The following is a 15,035-nucleotide window of genomic DNA, read 5'->3' as shown; positions in this document are numbered from 1 at the left end:
CTTGTGAAGTAGGTGTTATTACTATCCTCGTTTTACAGATAAGGAATCTGAGAGAGTGACTTGATTAGAGTCACACATCTAGTGCCTGAGACTGAGTTTGAACTCAGGACTTCCCAGCTCACATTTGCAAAGGGCTTTAAGATTGGCAAAACATTTTACGTTCATCGTCTCGGGATCCCCACAAGAATGGTGTGAAGTAAGCGCTATGATTATCCCCATTTTACAAGTGAGGAAATTGAGGCTGAGACGGGTAGGGTGACTCGCTCGGGGTCGCCTGGGGAGGAATTGGAGCCCTGAGCTTGCTTTACTGGGGTTAGATGTGAGGCAGACTTTCCCGGGGTGTAAGCCTAAGGAGATTTGGCTAAGAAGAGGAGGGTCCAAGGAGACCCGCTGGTGCCATGATCTGCTGCCGATTGGGGGTGTACGGGGCAAAGAATGTGCTGGGGGCTTCAGAACCAGCGATTGTCGGGGTTCGTAGGGGGCGAGCTGAATCTGGCGCTGGGAGAGCCTGAGGTCACACGGAAGAACTTCGCCACGCCACGGTGAGATGTGAGAGACCGACAGGGCAAGGAAGGTTCCTGGGGGATCAAGAGGGGACAAGGTCCCTGTCATTTGGGTCAAGGAGGTTGGGTGGAGTGCCCAGGGCAGAAGCTGGGAGAAGGATGCTTTGCTTTCCCCGGTCGGAGTAGAAGAGAGATGCTGCCAGGCTACAGCGGAGCCAGCGCTACCCCACCCCCTCCCCACCCCCCCGCCGCTCCCTCCCCAGAAGGGGCAGTACTATGGGAAGGGGCGGGGCCCATGAGGTAGCTAAGCCAATGGGAGCTAGTGGGGCGTGGCCTTGGGTGCTGGGCCCGGGAGAGGGGAGGGAGGGGGGAGCGAAAAGGATGCTCTGCCCGGGAGGAGCCGCTGCTGCTGCTGCCGCCGCCACCGCCGCCGCCCGTGCCCGCCGCCCCCGGGGCCCCCGCTAGCGGCCCGGCCGCCCTCCCGTCCCGGCCAGAGGCCCGCACCAGATCTCCGGCGTCCCTCAGCGGAGGGGGCGGGCGCTCGGCCTCCTCCCGGAGCTGCCCTTGGGGGCCGGGGGCCCGGCCCCCCCCCCCCAGCCCCGGAGCCCCTTTCCCCTCCCGGCTTGGCTCCGAGACAGCCCCAACAAGCCCCCTCTCCCCACTCCCGCCCGACCCTGCCCGGTCCTCTGCAGGCTCCCTCTCCGGTCGACCCCTCGGACAGTCCGCTCTGGTCTCCGGGTCCCTCCGGCCTCCAGCCTTCCCCCGCCTCCTCTGTTCCTCTCCTTCTGCATCCTCTTGTCATCTTTCCCCTCTGACCTCCCCCGCCGTCCTCCCCTGACCTCCCCCTCCATTCCCCCCGACCTCTCCCTCCATCCCCTTCTTACCTCCCCCGTTGTCCCCTTATTTCCCGCTGCAGCCCCTTCTCAGCTTCGCTCCCAGTCACCGCTCCGGCCTGCCGGCTTCAGACTTACCTTCCCCATCCTTCTTTCTGTCCCCCTCCCAGCCTCCCCTCTATCCCCTTCTCCGCCCTCCCCTCCTAGAGGGTCCTCGCTGTCTTCCCTTCCCATCTCCAGTGGCGTCCCCTCCAGTCTTCCCCTTCTGGTTTCCGAGCTCCCCGAACCCTGCTCCATCCTCCAGCTCTTCTCCCTCTCGTCTTCACCCCTCTTCTCTCTGGTCTCCCGTCTCCCTCCTCCCTCCCCCTCCCCTGCCTCTCCCCCTCCCCCCAATCCCCCTCCCATCTCTTCCCCCTCCCCCCACCATGAAGATGATGGCCGCCGGCGCGGCGGCGCACGGCCTGTTCTCCGCTCCGGCCCCACAGCAGCAGCCGCCACCGCCACCGCAGCAGCCACCGCCCGCATCTCACGGCACCTCCATGGAGTCCGAGGCCCCGGACTCCCGCAAGCGGCCCCTGGAGACGCCCCCCGAGGTCGTCAGCACCAAACGCAGCAACACGGGAGGTGAGAAGTGGTGCAGCTCCCCCCCCAAGCATCCCCAATTCCCCTCCAGCATCCCCCCAATTGTCCGAACCCTCTGACCCTGGAGCCTTTCCTGCAGGTGCCCGGGCCCCCACCCTGACCCCCCCCTCCTGTATGGCCCCAATAATGGGGTCTCCCCTCCCCCTTCCCGGCACAAAGGGGGAGCGGTGGGGGCGGGGGAAAGAGGATGCCACAATCGCAGGAGGGGGGGGGGTGTTCCAGTGTTCCCCACCTCCCGGGTGCTTTGTCTGAGGGTTGATGTAGGAGAATGAGAAGGGGTGGTGGTGGAGATGGACCTGGTGTGAGGGGGGAGGGGGCATCTGTGTGAAGCTGTGATTATGTGTGATTGTGTGCTCAGCTCTCTTTCCCCAGCCATCCATTTAGTGTGTCTTGGGTGTGTGTATGTGTGTGCGTGTGTCCTTGGTAGGGTGGGTGGGTGGGTGTGATTGTGTGCCCTTGATGGGGGGGAAGGGTGTTTGACTGCCCTTGGATGGGTGTGCTCGGGTCTCTACCACCAGCACCCCTCCCACCCCGGGCCGCATTTGTGGGTATGTCTTTCCGGCTCTTGGTTCCATATTCTCTCCTAATCTGTAGAAGCTATTCATAGAAGGATCTGTCCGTGGTGTCTGGGCCTGTGTGTGCATGTGCGGGAAAAGGAGGGGGTGCGTCTTGAATAGGGAGGGTCTCCCAGTGGGGTTCTCCGTGGCTACTAATAGGAGGGAGAGAAATGAGCTTAAGGCAGTGGGGTCTCTGCCCTGGAAGGGTGCAACTCCCAGACTGAGAGGTCTGAGCAATTGTGTATATGTGTGATATGGGAGCTAGTGTGACTGGTGATGGGGGTGTGGTTGTGTGTGTGTGACATGAGAGGCAGTGTGACTGTGTTGAGTGTGACTGACAGGTGTGTATATCTGTGCGACACTAGAGGGTGTTCACTGATGGGGGAAGGAAAATTGTGTGTAGCAGGGTAGGTGGGTGACCTGAGAGAGGGTATGCAGGTGATTGGGCAATGGGGGTGTGGTTTTGTGTGTGTGTGTGTGTGTGTGTGTGTGTGTGTGTGTGACAGAGAGAGACAGAGGAGACAGAGAGACATGGAGAGAGAGGAGAGGGAGAGGGGGAGAGAGAAAGAGAGAGAGATGGAAGAGTGTGACTGATGAGGGAGACTGACAGGTGTGTGGGGGCTTGTATGTGACACAGGAGGATGTGTAGGTGTAACAGGAGCTGGATGTGTGACTATGATGGAGGAGAATTATTGTCCCCCATTGGGAAGGGGCAGGGAAGTTTCAGTGGTACCTGCAGAAGCCATTGTGTCCAGGAGGGGATTCCACCAGGTTCAGCTTCTAATCCTCAGCCTTAGGAGTAAGGAGACCCCTGGGCTCTTCCCCTGGGTCACCTTGACCAAGAACTCACCTTCTTCTGATTTGGGGTTCCTCAGACCCCAGGTCAAGGGTACCTGACATCCTTCTCAGATAGAACTCCAACCCCCCTCCCAGCTACAAAAGACCTTACAATAAATAAGACCCAGATATGCCTTCTTTCCCCAGCTGTAAATCCTTCAGTCACAGAATATCTAAGGTGTAAGAATATGTCAGAGCCAAAAGAGACCTTAGAGACCATCTAGCCCTACCCCTTCATTCTACAGATGAGGAAACTGAGACCCAGAAAGGGGAAGGGGCTTGTTCAAGGTGATACAGTGAGTCTCAAAATAGGCAAAGCCTTCCCAGTTCAGGAGAGGGGACAGACCAAGCCTGAGAATCTAGGGAGCCCTTCACCACACACCCCTTTCCCCAGTCTCCCTCTCCTTCTAGTTTCTACAACAGAGGATGAGAGGAAAGGGAAGTTTGGGGGAGGGGGAGGGGATTTCCTGTGGTTCTTCCTGCTCCCAGCCTGCCTCAGGCCTGTTCAGGATAACTCCCTCCTTTCTTCCTTCTGCCCAATTCTTTTTCTCTGCTCCTTGCCTGGGACCCAGGAGAAGTGGGAATGGGAACTGAGACCCAACTGATCAGTCTCCCAACTCTGAGAAGGAGCCCCCAGGGAAGTGGGTGAGATAGTGCTCTTTCCATGCCCCTTGACCCTCATTCCGTTTCTTTTTCTTTAAAAAGGAAAAAAACCCTATCCTGGAAAATGAAAAGTGTGGTTTGAATACCTGGTTCACACACTGTGTGACCTTGGTTAAGTCCCTTCCCAATCTAAACCTCAGTTTTGCTATTTGTAGATTGAGGGGGTTGATGGGCCTTTAGAGTGCTAAGATACCAAGATTTTAAGATTTGAATTCTGTAGCTCTAAGAAGCCATGGTTTGATGATTTGATAATAACACTACTCCCTTTCTTAACCCCACTGGACTGGACAACTGTGCCCCTATTCATGTCTATACCCTAAGAATTCAGTCACCTTTTCTGGGGGGGAGTGAGTTCCTGCTCCAGAGCTTTCTTAAGAACCCCGTCGCTCTTGGGGACTGTTCTTCCCCATGTGGGAGCAAGGACATGGAACCCAGTGCCTGACCACAGGAAAAAACAGACCATTCATTGCATGGAAGGGATGCAGGACTTAGGAAGAAACAGAACCTAGGTGGATCTAGACTCTAGCCCTTGGCCCTGTGGAAAGGGGGTCCTAGAGAAGAATCTTGGAGAAAGGACACCATTTGACTCAGAGGCCAGGAGGAGGGGGAGATGATGGTAGCCCCTTCAAGCATCTCTGGGAGGGGGTTAGACTTCCCAAACCCCAAAGGAAGAGGCAAGTTCGCTTGGACTCTTATCTCAGGTGTACTGTTAGATGAAATTCTCTTCCTTCTCTCTCTGGGCCCTTTAGGCAGACATCTGTGGAATCAGGCAGTGGGAATTAGGAATTAGGGGGTGGAGTAGAGATAAAACCAGGAGGGTAACACTCGTTAAAGGAGTCATGGAACCCCAGGATGTCAGAGCTGAAATGGACCTTAGAGACCAAGCCCAACATTAATCAGAGAGGGGAATGAGCATTTGATCAAGGGTCCTACAGAAAGAAAGTAGCCAAAACTAGAATCCAAGGGATCTTTTCATATCCTTGAGCTTCCTCAAGTTCTATGGGGAAAGGAAGAGTGGAGGAAATGGGCCTTTGGGGAAACTAAGGAGACCCACCTAGAGAAGGAGGGAAAACTAACAGGAAGCCCCTCTAGCTGAGAGAAGAAAGATGGTCATGTAGTTACAGACAGTTCCCCATTAGGAAGTTGCAGAGACCAAGGGGAAGCAGAATAGGATTAACTTCCTAATAGGTGGGAAACAAACAAAATGCCAGTCCCCAACACTTCCACACCTACCAAGGGGGCCAAAATAGCCCCCTCCCCTCCCCCAACCTTCAGCTGGTCAAGTCTGAAATAAGGGTCTGAAGATCCCAAGGCTCGCCTTTGGGGGAGGTAAGAAGTGATGATGGATTAGCAGGGGACTCACCAGGCACAGCTGGCCAGGGAAGAAAATAGAATTTTCCAAGTCAAGTATCATGGAATCTTCAGACTCTAGACTCCAAGACAATCTTAGACAGTCTTAGGACCTCAGAGGAGTGAAGAGAGGAGGAGAGGCCCCAGGGGCTAATTGTTTAATTGGCTTAATTGACTAAGGTTGGTGAGTTTAAGAGGCTTGGCAGAAGCCCTCATCCTGGCACCTCACTTGCCCCAGCCCCAGGAAGCTCCTACTAGTGCCCTACTCTATCCAAGGCCCAGGCCCTTCTCTATACCCCAAATTTGCTTCCTCCAGGGCCCAAGTTGGGATTTGGAGGTTTGAGTTCTAGGAGTGGGCAGCCACGGGGGAATCAAGCAATCAACAAGTATTTAAGAAATAAATCCCTGCTATATGCCAGGCACTAGGAATACAAATGCAAAAGCAAGAAAAGTGCTTGCCTTCAAGGAGTTTATGTTCTCTTGGGGGTGGGAGAAACTCCTTGCTCCCAGATATTAGGTTCAAGATATATACAATGTTAATATGCTCATATATGGGATACTGGGAGTTGTGGTCTATGGGGTTTTGTGGGGGGGAGGGAACAAGTTTCATTGAGTTGGAAAGTTTCATTGAGTTGGAGGGAGGAAACTATCATAAAGAGACTGGCTCCTGAGTTGGGAGTGGGGCCTAGACCCTTGAGGGAATGGCATCCTAGAGGAATTGGGGGCATATATCTCATGGAGCTGTGGGAGGGTTAGATCATGAAGAAAGGTTAGAGAGATGGGATCTTAGAGGACTGGGGTGGGAGGCGCTGTGAGGAACTATGCCCTGTGTTAGGACTGGAGGAACAGGGGACATATCCTGAGGGTCTCTGTGAGAATTGGGTGCTATTGGGGACCAATGGGAAACCTATCCCTTGGGGTGAAGGAGGGAGGTTATTTCCCGTTGGGACAAGGTTGGGATGGGGGACTTGAGGGAGGCAGATCCTTGGGGCCCTATAGGAGCCATGTCCTATAGGGATGGGAAATTGGAACTTGAGAAAACTCCTGACTGAACCCCATCTCCCCATTCCCACCCACCTGCTCCAGAGGAGGGTGAATATTTCCTAAAGGTGCTCATCCCCAGCTATGCTGCGGGCTCCATCATTGGCAAAGGCGGCCAAACCATCGTGCAGCTGCAGAAGGAGACGGGGGCCACCATCAAGCTCTCAAAATCCAAGGACTTCTACCCCGGTGAGAACCCCACCCCCACTCCTGTGCCCCAGTGGGTTGTTCCTTAAAGGGACAGGTGCTCCTGCTTCACCCCCCCACCCCCACCCCACCCCACCCCGGGGAGAGAGGAAAGCAGATGGGGCCAGAGGACCCCTCCTCCCTCCTTCCAGGACAATGGAGCTGCTGCATATTCATGAGTTCATTTGCATGGGGGCAGCAGCTGGGTCAGGCCCTGACCCTGCACCTGCCCCCCTGGGGGAGCCCAGAAGTAAGAGGGGGAGCCAGGCTGTTCCCCCAGTCGTGCTGAAAGGTCTCCCATCCCCGGGGGGATCCCCTCTCCTTATCTCTCTTCACATTTTTCTCACTATTTCTCCTTCTCTCTTATCTGCCTCTCACTCACCCCAGTGTAGTGCTCCCCTATCTCTCCCTCCAAATCCTCCCTCATCTCTTAGTCTTGCTCCCCCCTCTCCCATACTCACATGTCTCCATCTCCATCTCTTTTTCAATGTGGCTCTCCTTCCATTCTGACTCTGTCATGTACTGACTATATGATCTTGGGTAAGTCAATGAACCTCCTGGGCTCATTTTCCTTATCTCTAAAATCAAGTGTTTGAACCATAGAGCCTTTGAGGTCCCTTCCAGCTCAAGGTCCATAATCCCTCGATCCTATTCTCCAGGATCTGTTTGTCTGCCATGGACCCCTTGGGCAGTCTGGTAAAGCCTATGGACTCCTTTTCAGAATGTTCTTAAATGCATAAAATAAAATGCATAGATCACAAAGATAACCAATTATATTAAAATAGTTACAAAAAGGTTTTTAAAACAAGTTCATGGACCACTCTGGAATCTATTCAAGGAGTCCAAAGACCCCAGAATAAGAACCATCTTGTTCTCCCTACTCTCAACGCCCCCTCCTCATTTTCTTCCTATCTTCCCCCACTGAAAGCTCTAGTTCTCTCTCTCTCTCTCTCTCTCTCTCTCTCTCTCTCTCCATATGTGTGTATGTGTATATATATATATGTATATAATTTATTTGATCTCTTCTGCCTTTTATCTTTCTCTTGTGCTCTATCAAATACTCCCACTTTCACCATACTCTAGAAGTCAGATTCTTTGCCTTCCCTCAACCCCTCTTTTCTCTCTTCCTCTCATCTCTCCCCCATCTCTCTGCTGGATCTGTCCCCTAAAACACATAATAACTCAAGCTGGCTCTGTCCACACTCTTCCATCATCACTGCTGTGTCTTCATTGTCCCCACAGCTGTACAGTGAATATCTTGCTACCATTTGCATCTTCCAGTCCCATAGCTCTGGGTCCCAGCAGAAGACACTACTTCACACTCCCTTGGCTGGTTTCATCCCCTCCCAGAAGCCCTAATTCCTAAAATATAATTTTGTGTATGTGTGTCAAATAGCAGAAGGGGGAACTCGAGGTACGAAGTGAGGATGTAGTCACTCTCATAATCTCAAACCCTGTCCCACCTTTCTGAACTATTTAGCCAGACTCAGAATGGGAATGATTTGGGTTAAAGAGGATCAGGACTGTCTCCTTTCCCATTAAGTAAGGTGAATTAAGGAGGATCCCTGACCACCCATATTACTAGGGAGAAGGCAGAGCACCAGCTCCCCCGCCCCCACATACCTTGGAGGTTTTGGAATCATCAGGAGACTAACTGGGATGGCTTCCTGCCTCCAAAAATCAAGGCTGGTGGAAAGACAATCAGTTCTGTAAGGGACCTGAGATGCCACCCCCTACCCTAGGTCAGCAAAGCGTACTGGAAAGATCATTGGATTGGGAGTCAGAGAATTTGGGTTTGAGTCCTACCTTGGCCACTAGCTACTGAGTTCCAAAGCTGCCTCAGATATTTACAATCTGAAATATTCTGGGCAATTTACTTTCCTCATTAGTAAAATGAGGATCATAATAGAACTTACCTCACAGGGTTGTTGTGAAGTTGTACATACATATATTAAATAGATATAAGCTATGTGCTACATATACTATAACATAAAGAATATTATATATGTGTGTATAAGTATGTGTATATGTGAATGTAACATGCTTTGCAAACTTTCAGATGCTATTATAAACATTAGCTATTATGATAAATATCTATTAAAGAGCAGGGATGTGCTGGTTACAGAAATCTTAATTGCCAACGTTACTCCAAAATGAGTAGGTAGGGGGTAGCTAAGTGGCCCAGTGTATAGAACATTGGCCCAGGAGTCAGGAGGACCTGAATTTAAATCCAGCCTCAGACACACTAGCTGTGTGACCCTGGGCAAGTCACATCCTTGATTGCCTCAAAAAACAAACATACCCCCCCCAAAAAAACCCAAAGAAGATAGACAGTATTATCCTATCCCTTTATGGTCAAGTGAGAAGGATGGACAAGAAGAGTTCTGATGGCTGTAAATCTATGGCCCTACCAATGAGTCAGGGATCCTAGATCTCTACACTGACCAGCTGTTCAACTGGAGCAAGAACCTTCTCTCTTTGAGCCTCATTTTCCTTTGGAGATAATGGCATTTACACCTGGTAAGGGAGCATGTCACAGCAGATAGAGAACCATGCTTGGATCCAGGAAGACCTGGCTTTTGACACCTACATCCTGAGCCCGGGACCCTGGGCAAATCATTCAACCTGCCAGTTCTTAAGGTAACTCTTGGAGTCTATCTAAGCTGAAGAGGAGGCACCAACCTGAATGGGGAGAGTTTCCTCACCTGGCAGTTCTCTCTATTGATGAAACCCTAGGCCAAGTCCTCATCCTACAATATCACAGAGACAGAGAAAGAGAGAGAGAGAGAGAGAGAGAGAGAGAGAGAGAGAGAGAGAGAGAGAAGGTAGTAGGTAGATAGATAGATAGATAGATAGATAGATAGATAGATAGATAGATAGATAGATAGATAGATAGACAGGATAGACATAGATATATACACATTAGTACTATTATATATGTGTACATATAATATTGTGAGTATATATTTACATAAATATACATATACACATTTATATCACATACACTTACCCTATATATTTATACCACAGTACTATTAGGAGCCTGATAGTAGCATATATGTGAGTAACGGTAGTTATTATTTTACTATTATCATTATTAATGTTAGTGAAACAGGATTCTCTGAATACACATAGGAATTCCATACATCATGAGACATGGGATTCCCTGAATGTAGCACCCAGAGCTCCCTAGCACATGTAACCTATCCATCCTCTATCCCCCTAAAACACACACAAGCCAAAGCCTTCTCCCTACTTGGACTCACCACAAGGAACTAACCTCCCTCTACCCTTCCTGCCCTCTCCCACCAGAACATGGAATATGCCTCTTCAATGTCCCCATTCCCACCTCATGGGCCACACAATCACACATATCCCAAAATGAGTAAAACCTCAAGCTCAAAGGGACCATAGCCCATCTGGCCCAACCATCTCATTTTATAGAGGAGGAAATGGAGACCCAGAGAGGGGAAAGGACTTGGCTGAGATCACTGAGAGTGGCCAGCAGAATTAGGGTTTGATTTGTGAGCCTCCGACCTAGGATCCACTGTTCTTTTCACTCAGAGAAAGCCAAAGCCCAGAGAGGAAAAAAGCTTTCCCAAGATCACAAGGAGTTAGGGCCAGAGCTGAGACCAGACTCCAAGTATCCTGCTTTCAACCTTGGACATTTTCAAACACACAGGCTACTTTTCTCTATTTTCTTCTGTCCCTGTCTATCTCTCTTTCATGGTTTCCGTGTGTGTGTGTGTGTGTGTGTGTGTGGTGTGTGTGTGTGTGTGTGTGTGTGTGTGGTCTATCTGCCACTAGGTCTTCCTGACTTTGAACCTAGGGCTAGTAAGACTGCAGGAACTGGAAGGGACTTCAGAGGTCACCCAGATGAGCCACTGTACCCCTCCACACCCCTCCCAAGCTTCCCTGGTTCCCACAGGGCCTGAGGCCCGCCCCACACCCTTTCCTATTTACGCCCTTTGCAACCCGCCAGGCCTGGGGCAGGCAGGCTCAGCCCTGACTCACGCTTGGCTCAGACCCTGCTATTGTTCTGGGGGAGGGACACAGGCCCCAGCTCTGGAGGGGTTGGGGGAGAAACACATCCAGGAACACCCTGGCCAGGACACCTAGACACCCAGTGTCATGGTACACAGAACCATCACTGCCTCTTCTTCCTCAGAAACAGAGCCTCCCCAAGACAGGCTAGTGACCGGGTCTGGCCCAGCCTTGTCCCCAGGACACAGACAGCCAGCAAGGACTCTGTACTTCTGGCTTTTTCTCCATCTCAGTGTCTTGTCTCCTTCCGTCTCTACCTTAGTCTGGGTCAGAGACACTGTCTCCCTCTGGGTTTTATACGAGTATCTCTGTCTAGGTCCCTTCCAAAAGCAGAACTGGGGGGCTATTCTTACTTGGAGAAGTCATACCCCCTCCCTAGGACACCCCATGCTTTGTTCCTAACTCATCTTCTCTGTTTTCCCTTGTCTCTTGTTTAAATCCTACACTCTGGGGCCAAATCCCCCTCTACTCAACTCACCATCTCCACCCCCCCCCCAAAACAAAGCCTAGCCTTTCCCCAGTCAATCCAAAGCTTCTCAGTCTGGTGGTACGCTGCTGCTTTAAGGGGTTGCCACAGCAACAGCCCTCCTTCCCCTTCCTCAGTCCAGCTCTGGCGATAAGGGGGTTCCAGTTGCTCGGGCAACCAGCCTCAGCCACCAGGAGGGAAGGAGGGGGCAGTGTTACCCAGGCAACCAGGGGAGCCAGGAATCATCGAAGGAGCTAGCCATAGAGGCCCCCTCCTCCCATGATCTCCAAACACTTAGACCTTTCATTGTCCCCTTCCCCCATCCATTGGTGCTGGGCGAGGGAGACTTCCAAAAAAAATAAAAAACCTTGGTGAACTAGGGAAGGGGGTGATAGAGAACCAGGTACCTCCCCTTCATTGCAGTTCTAACTCAAGATCTCTAAGCACCCAAGATGTCTCAGGATTGCCTGGAGGTAGGAGGAAAAGGTATTGATACATTTCTGTCTCTACTCCTCCTCCCTCCCTAACCCTTGCTGGGCCTCAGGGACCACAGAGAGGGTGTGCCTGGTGCAGGGGACTGCAGAGGCCCTGAATGCTGTCCACAGCTTCATCGCAGAGAAGGTTCGAGAAATCCCACAGGCAATGGCCAAACCTGAGGTGGCCAGCATCCTGCAGCCACAGACCACTATGAACCCTGACAGGGCCAAGCAGGTAAAAATTGGGTCCCACAACTGATTCCTCTGGAGACAGAAGGGAAGATATGGCCCCGTGCTCATGAAATTCTGGGTCTGAAGGGAAGGAGACAGGTCAGGCTCCCTCTCCTGAAGGACTGGGGGTAGGGCTGGGTGGTCAGTCCGGGAAAGCATCCAGGAGAAGACCAGCCTGGCACAATGCCACTGAGGGACCACAGAGAAGGGATTTGTTCAGGTCCTTGTAGGCTCTGGGCTCCTCTGCCTTCAACCCCTCCCCCCTCTCCCATCTCCCTTCCTCTTCCCTCCACCTCATCCCATTGTCCCCCTGGACCACCTGCCTCCCACTTCCTCTCCACATAGGAAGTGGGGGGCCCCAAGGCACCTCCCCTTCCCCTCCTCCCTCCTGTCCCCCCGCCCCTTTTTCCCCTTTATAATTCTACCCCTTTCCACTTTTTCCATGGAAGGGAGGAGGGGAGAGAATGTCAGCCATCTTGAAGAAGGAAGGATTATATTGGAGGAGGAAAAGGAAGGAGGGAGGGATGGGGGCCAATGAGACGCCCTGCCCCCATCACCATGGCAACAAGGGAAGCTGTTGGGAGGGGCAGAGCATCCTTCTTCCCTCTTTCCTCATCGCCCCACCTCTTCGGGAGCCCAGCTGGTTGCCACAACAACTGTCAACTAGCTCTGGCTGCAGGAAGGCGGGCCAGGGGAGAGGGGAGGAGGGACAGAAGGAAGGAGGGAAGGGATGTTGGCTGCCTAGCCAGGGCTAGCAGGAGAGGCAAGAGAAGCACCCACAGTCACCTCTCCACACACTGACTTCTCCCCACCCCCTGAGGGTTTGTGGTGTCTACAGACAGTCACCAAGGCTCAGTTTATCTGTGTTTAAACGCTCAGGCCCAAGAGTTAAGTTGGCTGCTCCTTTCCACAAAATGAGTAGTGCAGACAGACTGAGGAGGAGCAGAAAGTGAAAGGTAGTGCTGGACTGGTGGGCTCTGTCCCTGGTGCTGAACCCTCCTTCCTACTGGATTAGTCAGGACCCGGGAGACAGCCCCAGGAGAGGAGGGGTTTATCCTTCTTTATCACTTCCCCGCTGTACTTCCTTTCCCTCCCCCAGAAGAAATGATTTGTAAGGGCTTTGAGATCATGCTTAGAGCGAAAGGATCAGCTGGTGGGACCTGGTGGAGAGAAAAAAATGGTCATTGCTTAGCCTTCCTAGTGGGAAAAGCCCTGGCTAGGAGTCAGGAGACCTAGATCCTGGGCCCAAGCCCTTACCTTTCTAGGTGACCTTAGGCAAGTCCTTTCTCCATCTAGGCATCAGCTGAGGCATTTCCTCAGCTGTAAAACTGGTGGAGGGGAAAGACTAGATGGTCTTTAAGGCTCCTCTACCTATGTTCCCAGAAGTGTTGCAGCTCCAACAGTCTCTTCCACAGTTTTAAAGTCCTTGGGGGGTTTTTTTGAGTCTAAGAGATATGGCTTCATGGTCCCACTGATTCCTTAACCCCTGGTGTGCTCTTCTTCCCCCACCCCCAGGCTAAGCTGATAGTCCCCAACAGCACAGCCGGCCTGATCATTGGCAAAGGGGGTGCAACAGTGAAGGCGGTCATGGAGCAGTCAGGCGCTTGGGTCCAGCTATCCCAGAAGCCAGAGGGCATCAACCTACAGGAGCGCGTGGTGACGGTGAGCGGGGAGCCCGAGCAGGTGCACAAGGCTGTGGCCGCCATCGTCCAGAAGGTGCAGGAGGACCCGCAGAGCAGCAGCTGCCTGAACATCAGCTATGCCAATGTGGCGGGGCCTGTGGCCAACTCCAACCCCACGGGCTCCCCCTACGCCAGCCCGGCTGATGTCCTCCCAGCAGCCGCTGCTGCAGCCTCTGCCGCCGCCGCTGCCTCTGGCCTCCTTGGCCCAGCTGGCCTGGCGGGTGTGGGTGCCTTTCCTGCTGCCCTGCCAGCCTTTTCAGGGACTGACCTGCTGGCCATCAGTACGGCCCTCAACACACTGGCCAGTTATGGCTACAGTGCCAACTCACTGGGCCTGGGCCTCGGCTCAGCTGCGGCCTCAGGGGTCCTCGCGGCTGTGGCAGCTGGGGCAAACCCAGCTGCTGCTGCTGCCGCCAACCTATTAGCCTCCTATGCGGGTGAGGCTGCTGCTGGGCCAGCTGCTGGTGCGGCTCCACCCCCGCCCCCACCACCCCCTGGGGCACTGGGCTCCTTTGCCTTGGCAGCAGCTGCCAATGGCTACCTGGGAGCAGCAGGGGGTGGGGGTGGTGGAGGTGGCGGGGCAGGAGCCGGGGGGTTCCTGGCAGCCGAGAAGCTGGCGGCAGAGAGCGCCAAGGAGCTGGTGGAAATTGCGGTGCCAGAGAACCTCGTGGGTGCCATCCTGGGCAAGGGGGGGAAGACGCTGGTAGAGTACCAGGAGCTGACAGGTGCCCGCATCCAGATCTCTAAGAAGGGGGAGTTTTTGCCTGGCACGCGGAACCGGCGGGTGACCATTACAGGCAGCCCTGCAGCCACGCAGGCCGCACAGTATCTCATAAGCCAGAGGGTCACCTATGAGCAAGGGGTCCGTGCTACGAACCCCCAAAAAGTGGGATAAAAGGGGGCGGGGAGCAATGGCTCCCAACCCTCCCCACCCATCTCCCCCCTACCCCCTGACGCCGTCCCTCTTTCCCCATCCTGGTTTGGTTCGGGTGTCGGGCAAGGGGCTCGCTTAAATCCACCCCACCTTTGAGTGGTTGGATTGGAGTTGGGGATAGGAGGTGCTCCCTATGCTCCTCCCCCCCAGTTTCACACATTTCCCTGTGCTTAGCTGGATCCCCAACTCCTCCAGGGCAGCTGGGAGACTGGGGGCCCCAGTCTGTGTGATATCTGTATATATTTTGTTGATTTTAATAGAAAACACGGCATTATTTTTCTCTTTCTTTCCCTCCTTTTATTTTTCTTATTTTTTTTTTAATAAGGGATTTTTCTTTTGGTTGGTTGGTCAGTTTTTGTTTTCAGCGGTAAAATGGGAGGGGAGATGTTGCACCTTTTTACTTCAACCCACTCAACCCCAGCCCAGCTGCATCTCCAATCAGGAATGAGGGAGCTTTGAGGGAAAGGGATAGGCTTCTGCTATGGCATGACCTGGATGGCAGTGGAGGTTGAGGTTCCTGTCCACCTCCCCCATTCCTAGGTGTTCCCTGACCCTCACACTCCCCTATACTAAACTGGGGTCACTGGGGG

At 53.1% G+C, this 15,035-nt stretch overlaps 1 protein-coding gene and 1 long non-coding RNA gene across 2 annotated transcripts; one reads left to right on the top strand and one right to left on the bottom strand.

The window, feature by feature from the left end:
* The first annotated feature begins 907 nt into the window (after positions 1 to 907).
* Positions 908 to 14,731, top strand: NOVA2 (NOVA alternative splicing regulator 2). The gene is made up of 4 exons (XM_072608046.1): positions 908 to 1,960; positions 6,472 to 6,615; positions 11,667 to 11,833; positions 13,345 to 14,731. Exons 1-4 carry the CDS (start codon positions 1,762 to 1,764, stop codon positions 14,404 to 14,406), a joined length of 1,572 nt encoding a protein of 523 aa, XP_072464147.1. The 5' UTR covers positions 908 to 1,761; the 3' UTR covers positions 14,407 to 14,731.
* Positions 4,094 to 9,363, bottom strand: LOC140503779 (uncharacterized). Its single transcript, XR_011966870.1, has 4 exons — positions 9,318 to 9,363; positions 8,236 to 8,298; positions 6,463 to 6,557; positions 4,094 to 4,792 (listed from the first exon to the last, which is right to left on the bottom strand). It is a non-coding gene; the product is annotated as an uncharacterized lncRNA (long non-coding RNA).
* Positions 14,732 to 15,035: the final 304 nt, after the last annotated feature.

Source organism: Notamacropus eugenii, chromosome 5, assembly GCF_028372415.1.
Source record: "Notamacropus eugenii isolate mMacEug1 chromosome 5, mMacEug1.pri_v2, whole genome shotgun sequence".
In the NCBI taxonomy this organism is placed as follows: domain Eukaryota; kingdom Metazoa; phylum Chordata; class Mammalia; order Diprotodontia; family Macropodidae; genus Notamacropus; species Notamacropus eugenii.
This window is presented reverse-complemented; position numbering and strand designations above follow the sequence as displayed.

Coding starts and splice junctions, on each gene's coding strand:
- NOVA2 (XM_072608046.1), top strand. CDS start 1,762: ATGAAGATGATGGCCGCCGGCGCGGCGGCGCACGGCCTGTTCTCCGCT. Junction 1,961..6,471: donor CAAACGCAGCAACACGGGAG/GTGAGAAGTGGT, acceptor CACCTGCTCCAG/AGGAGGGTGAATATTTCCTA. Junction 6,616..11,666: donor ATCCAAGGACTTCTACCCCG/GTGAGAACCCCA, acceptor GCTGGGCCTCAG/GGACCACAGAGAGGGTGTGC.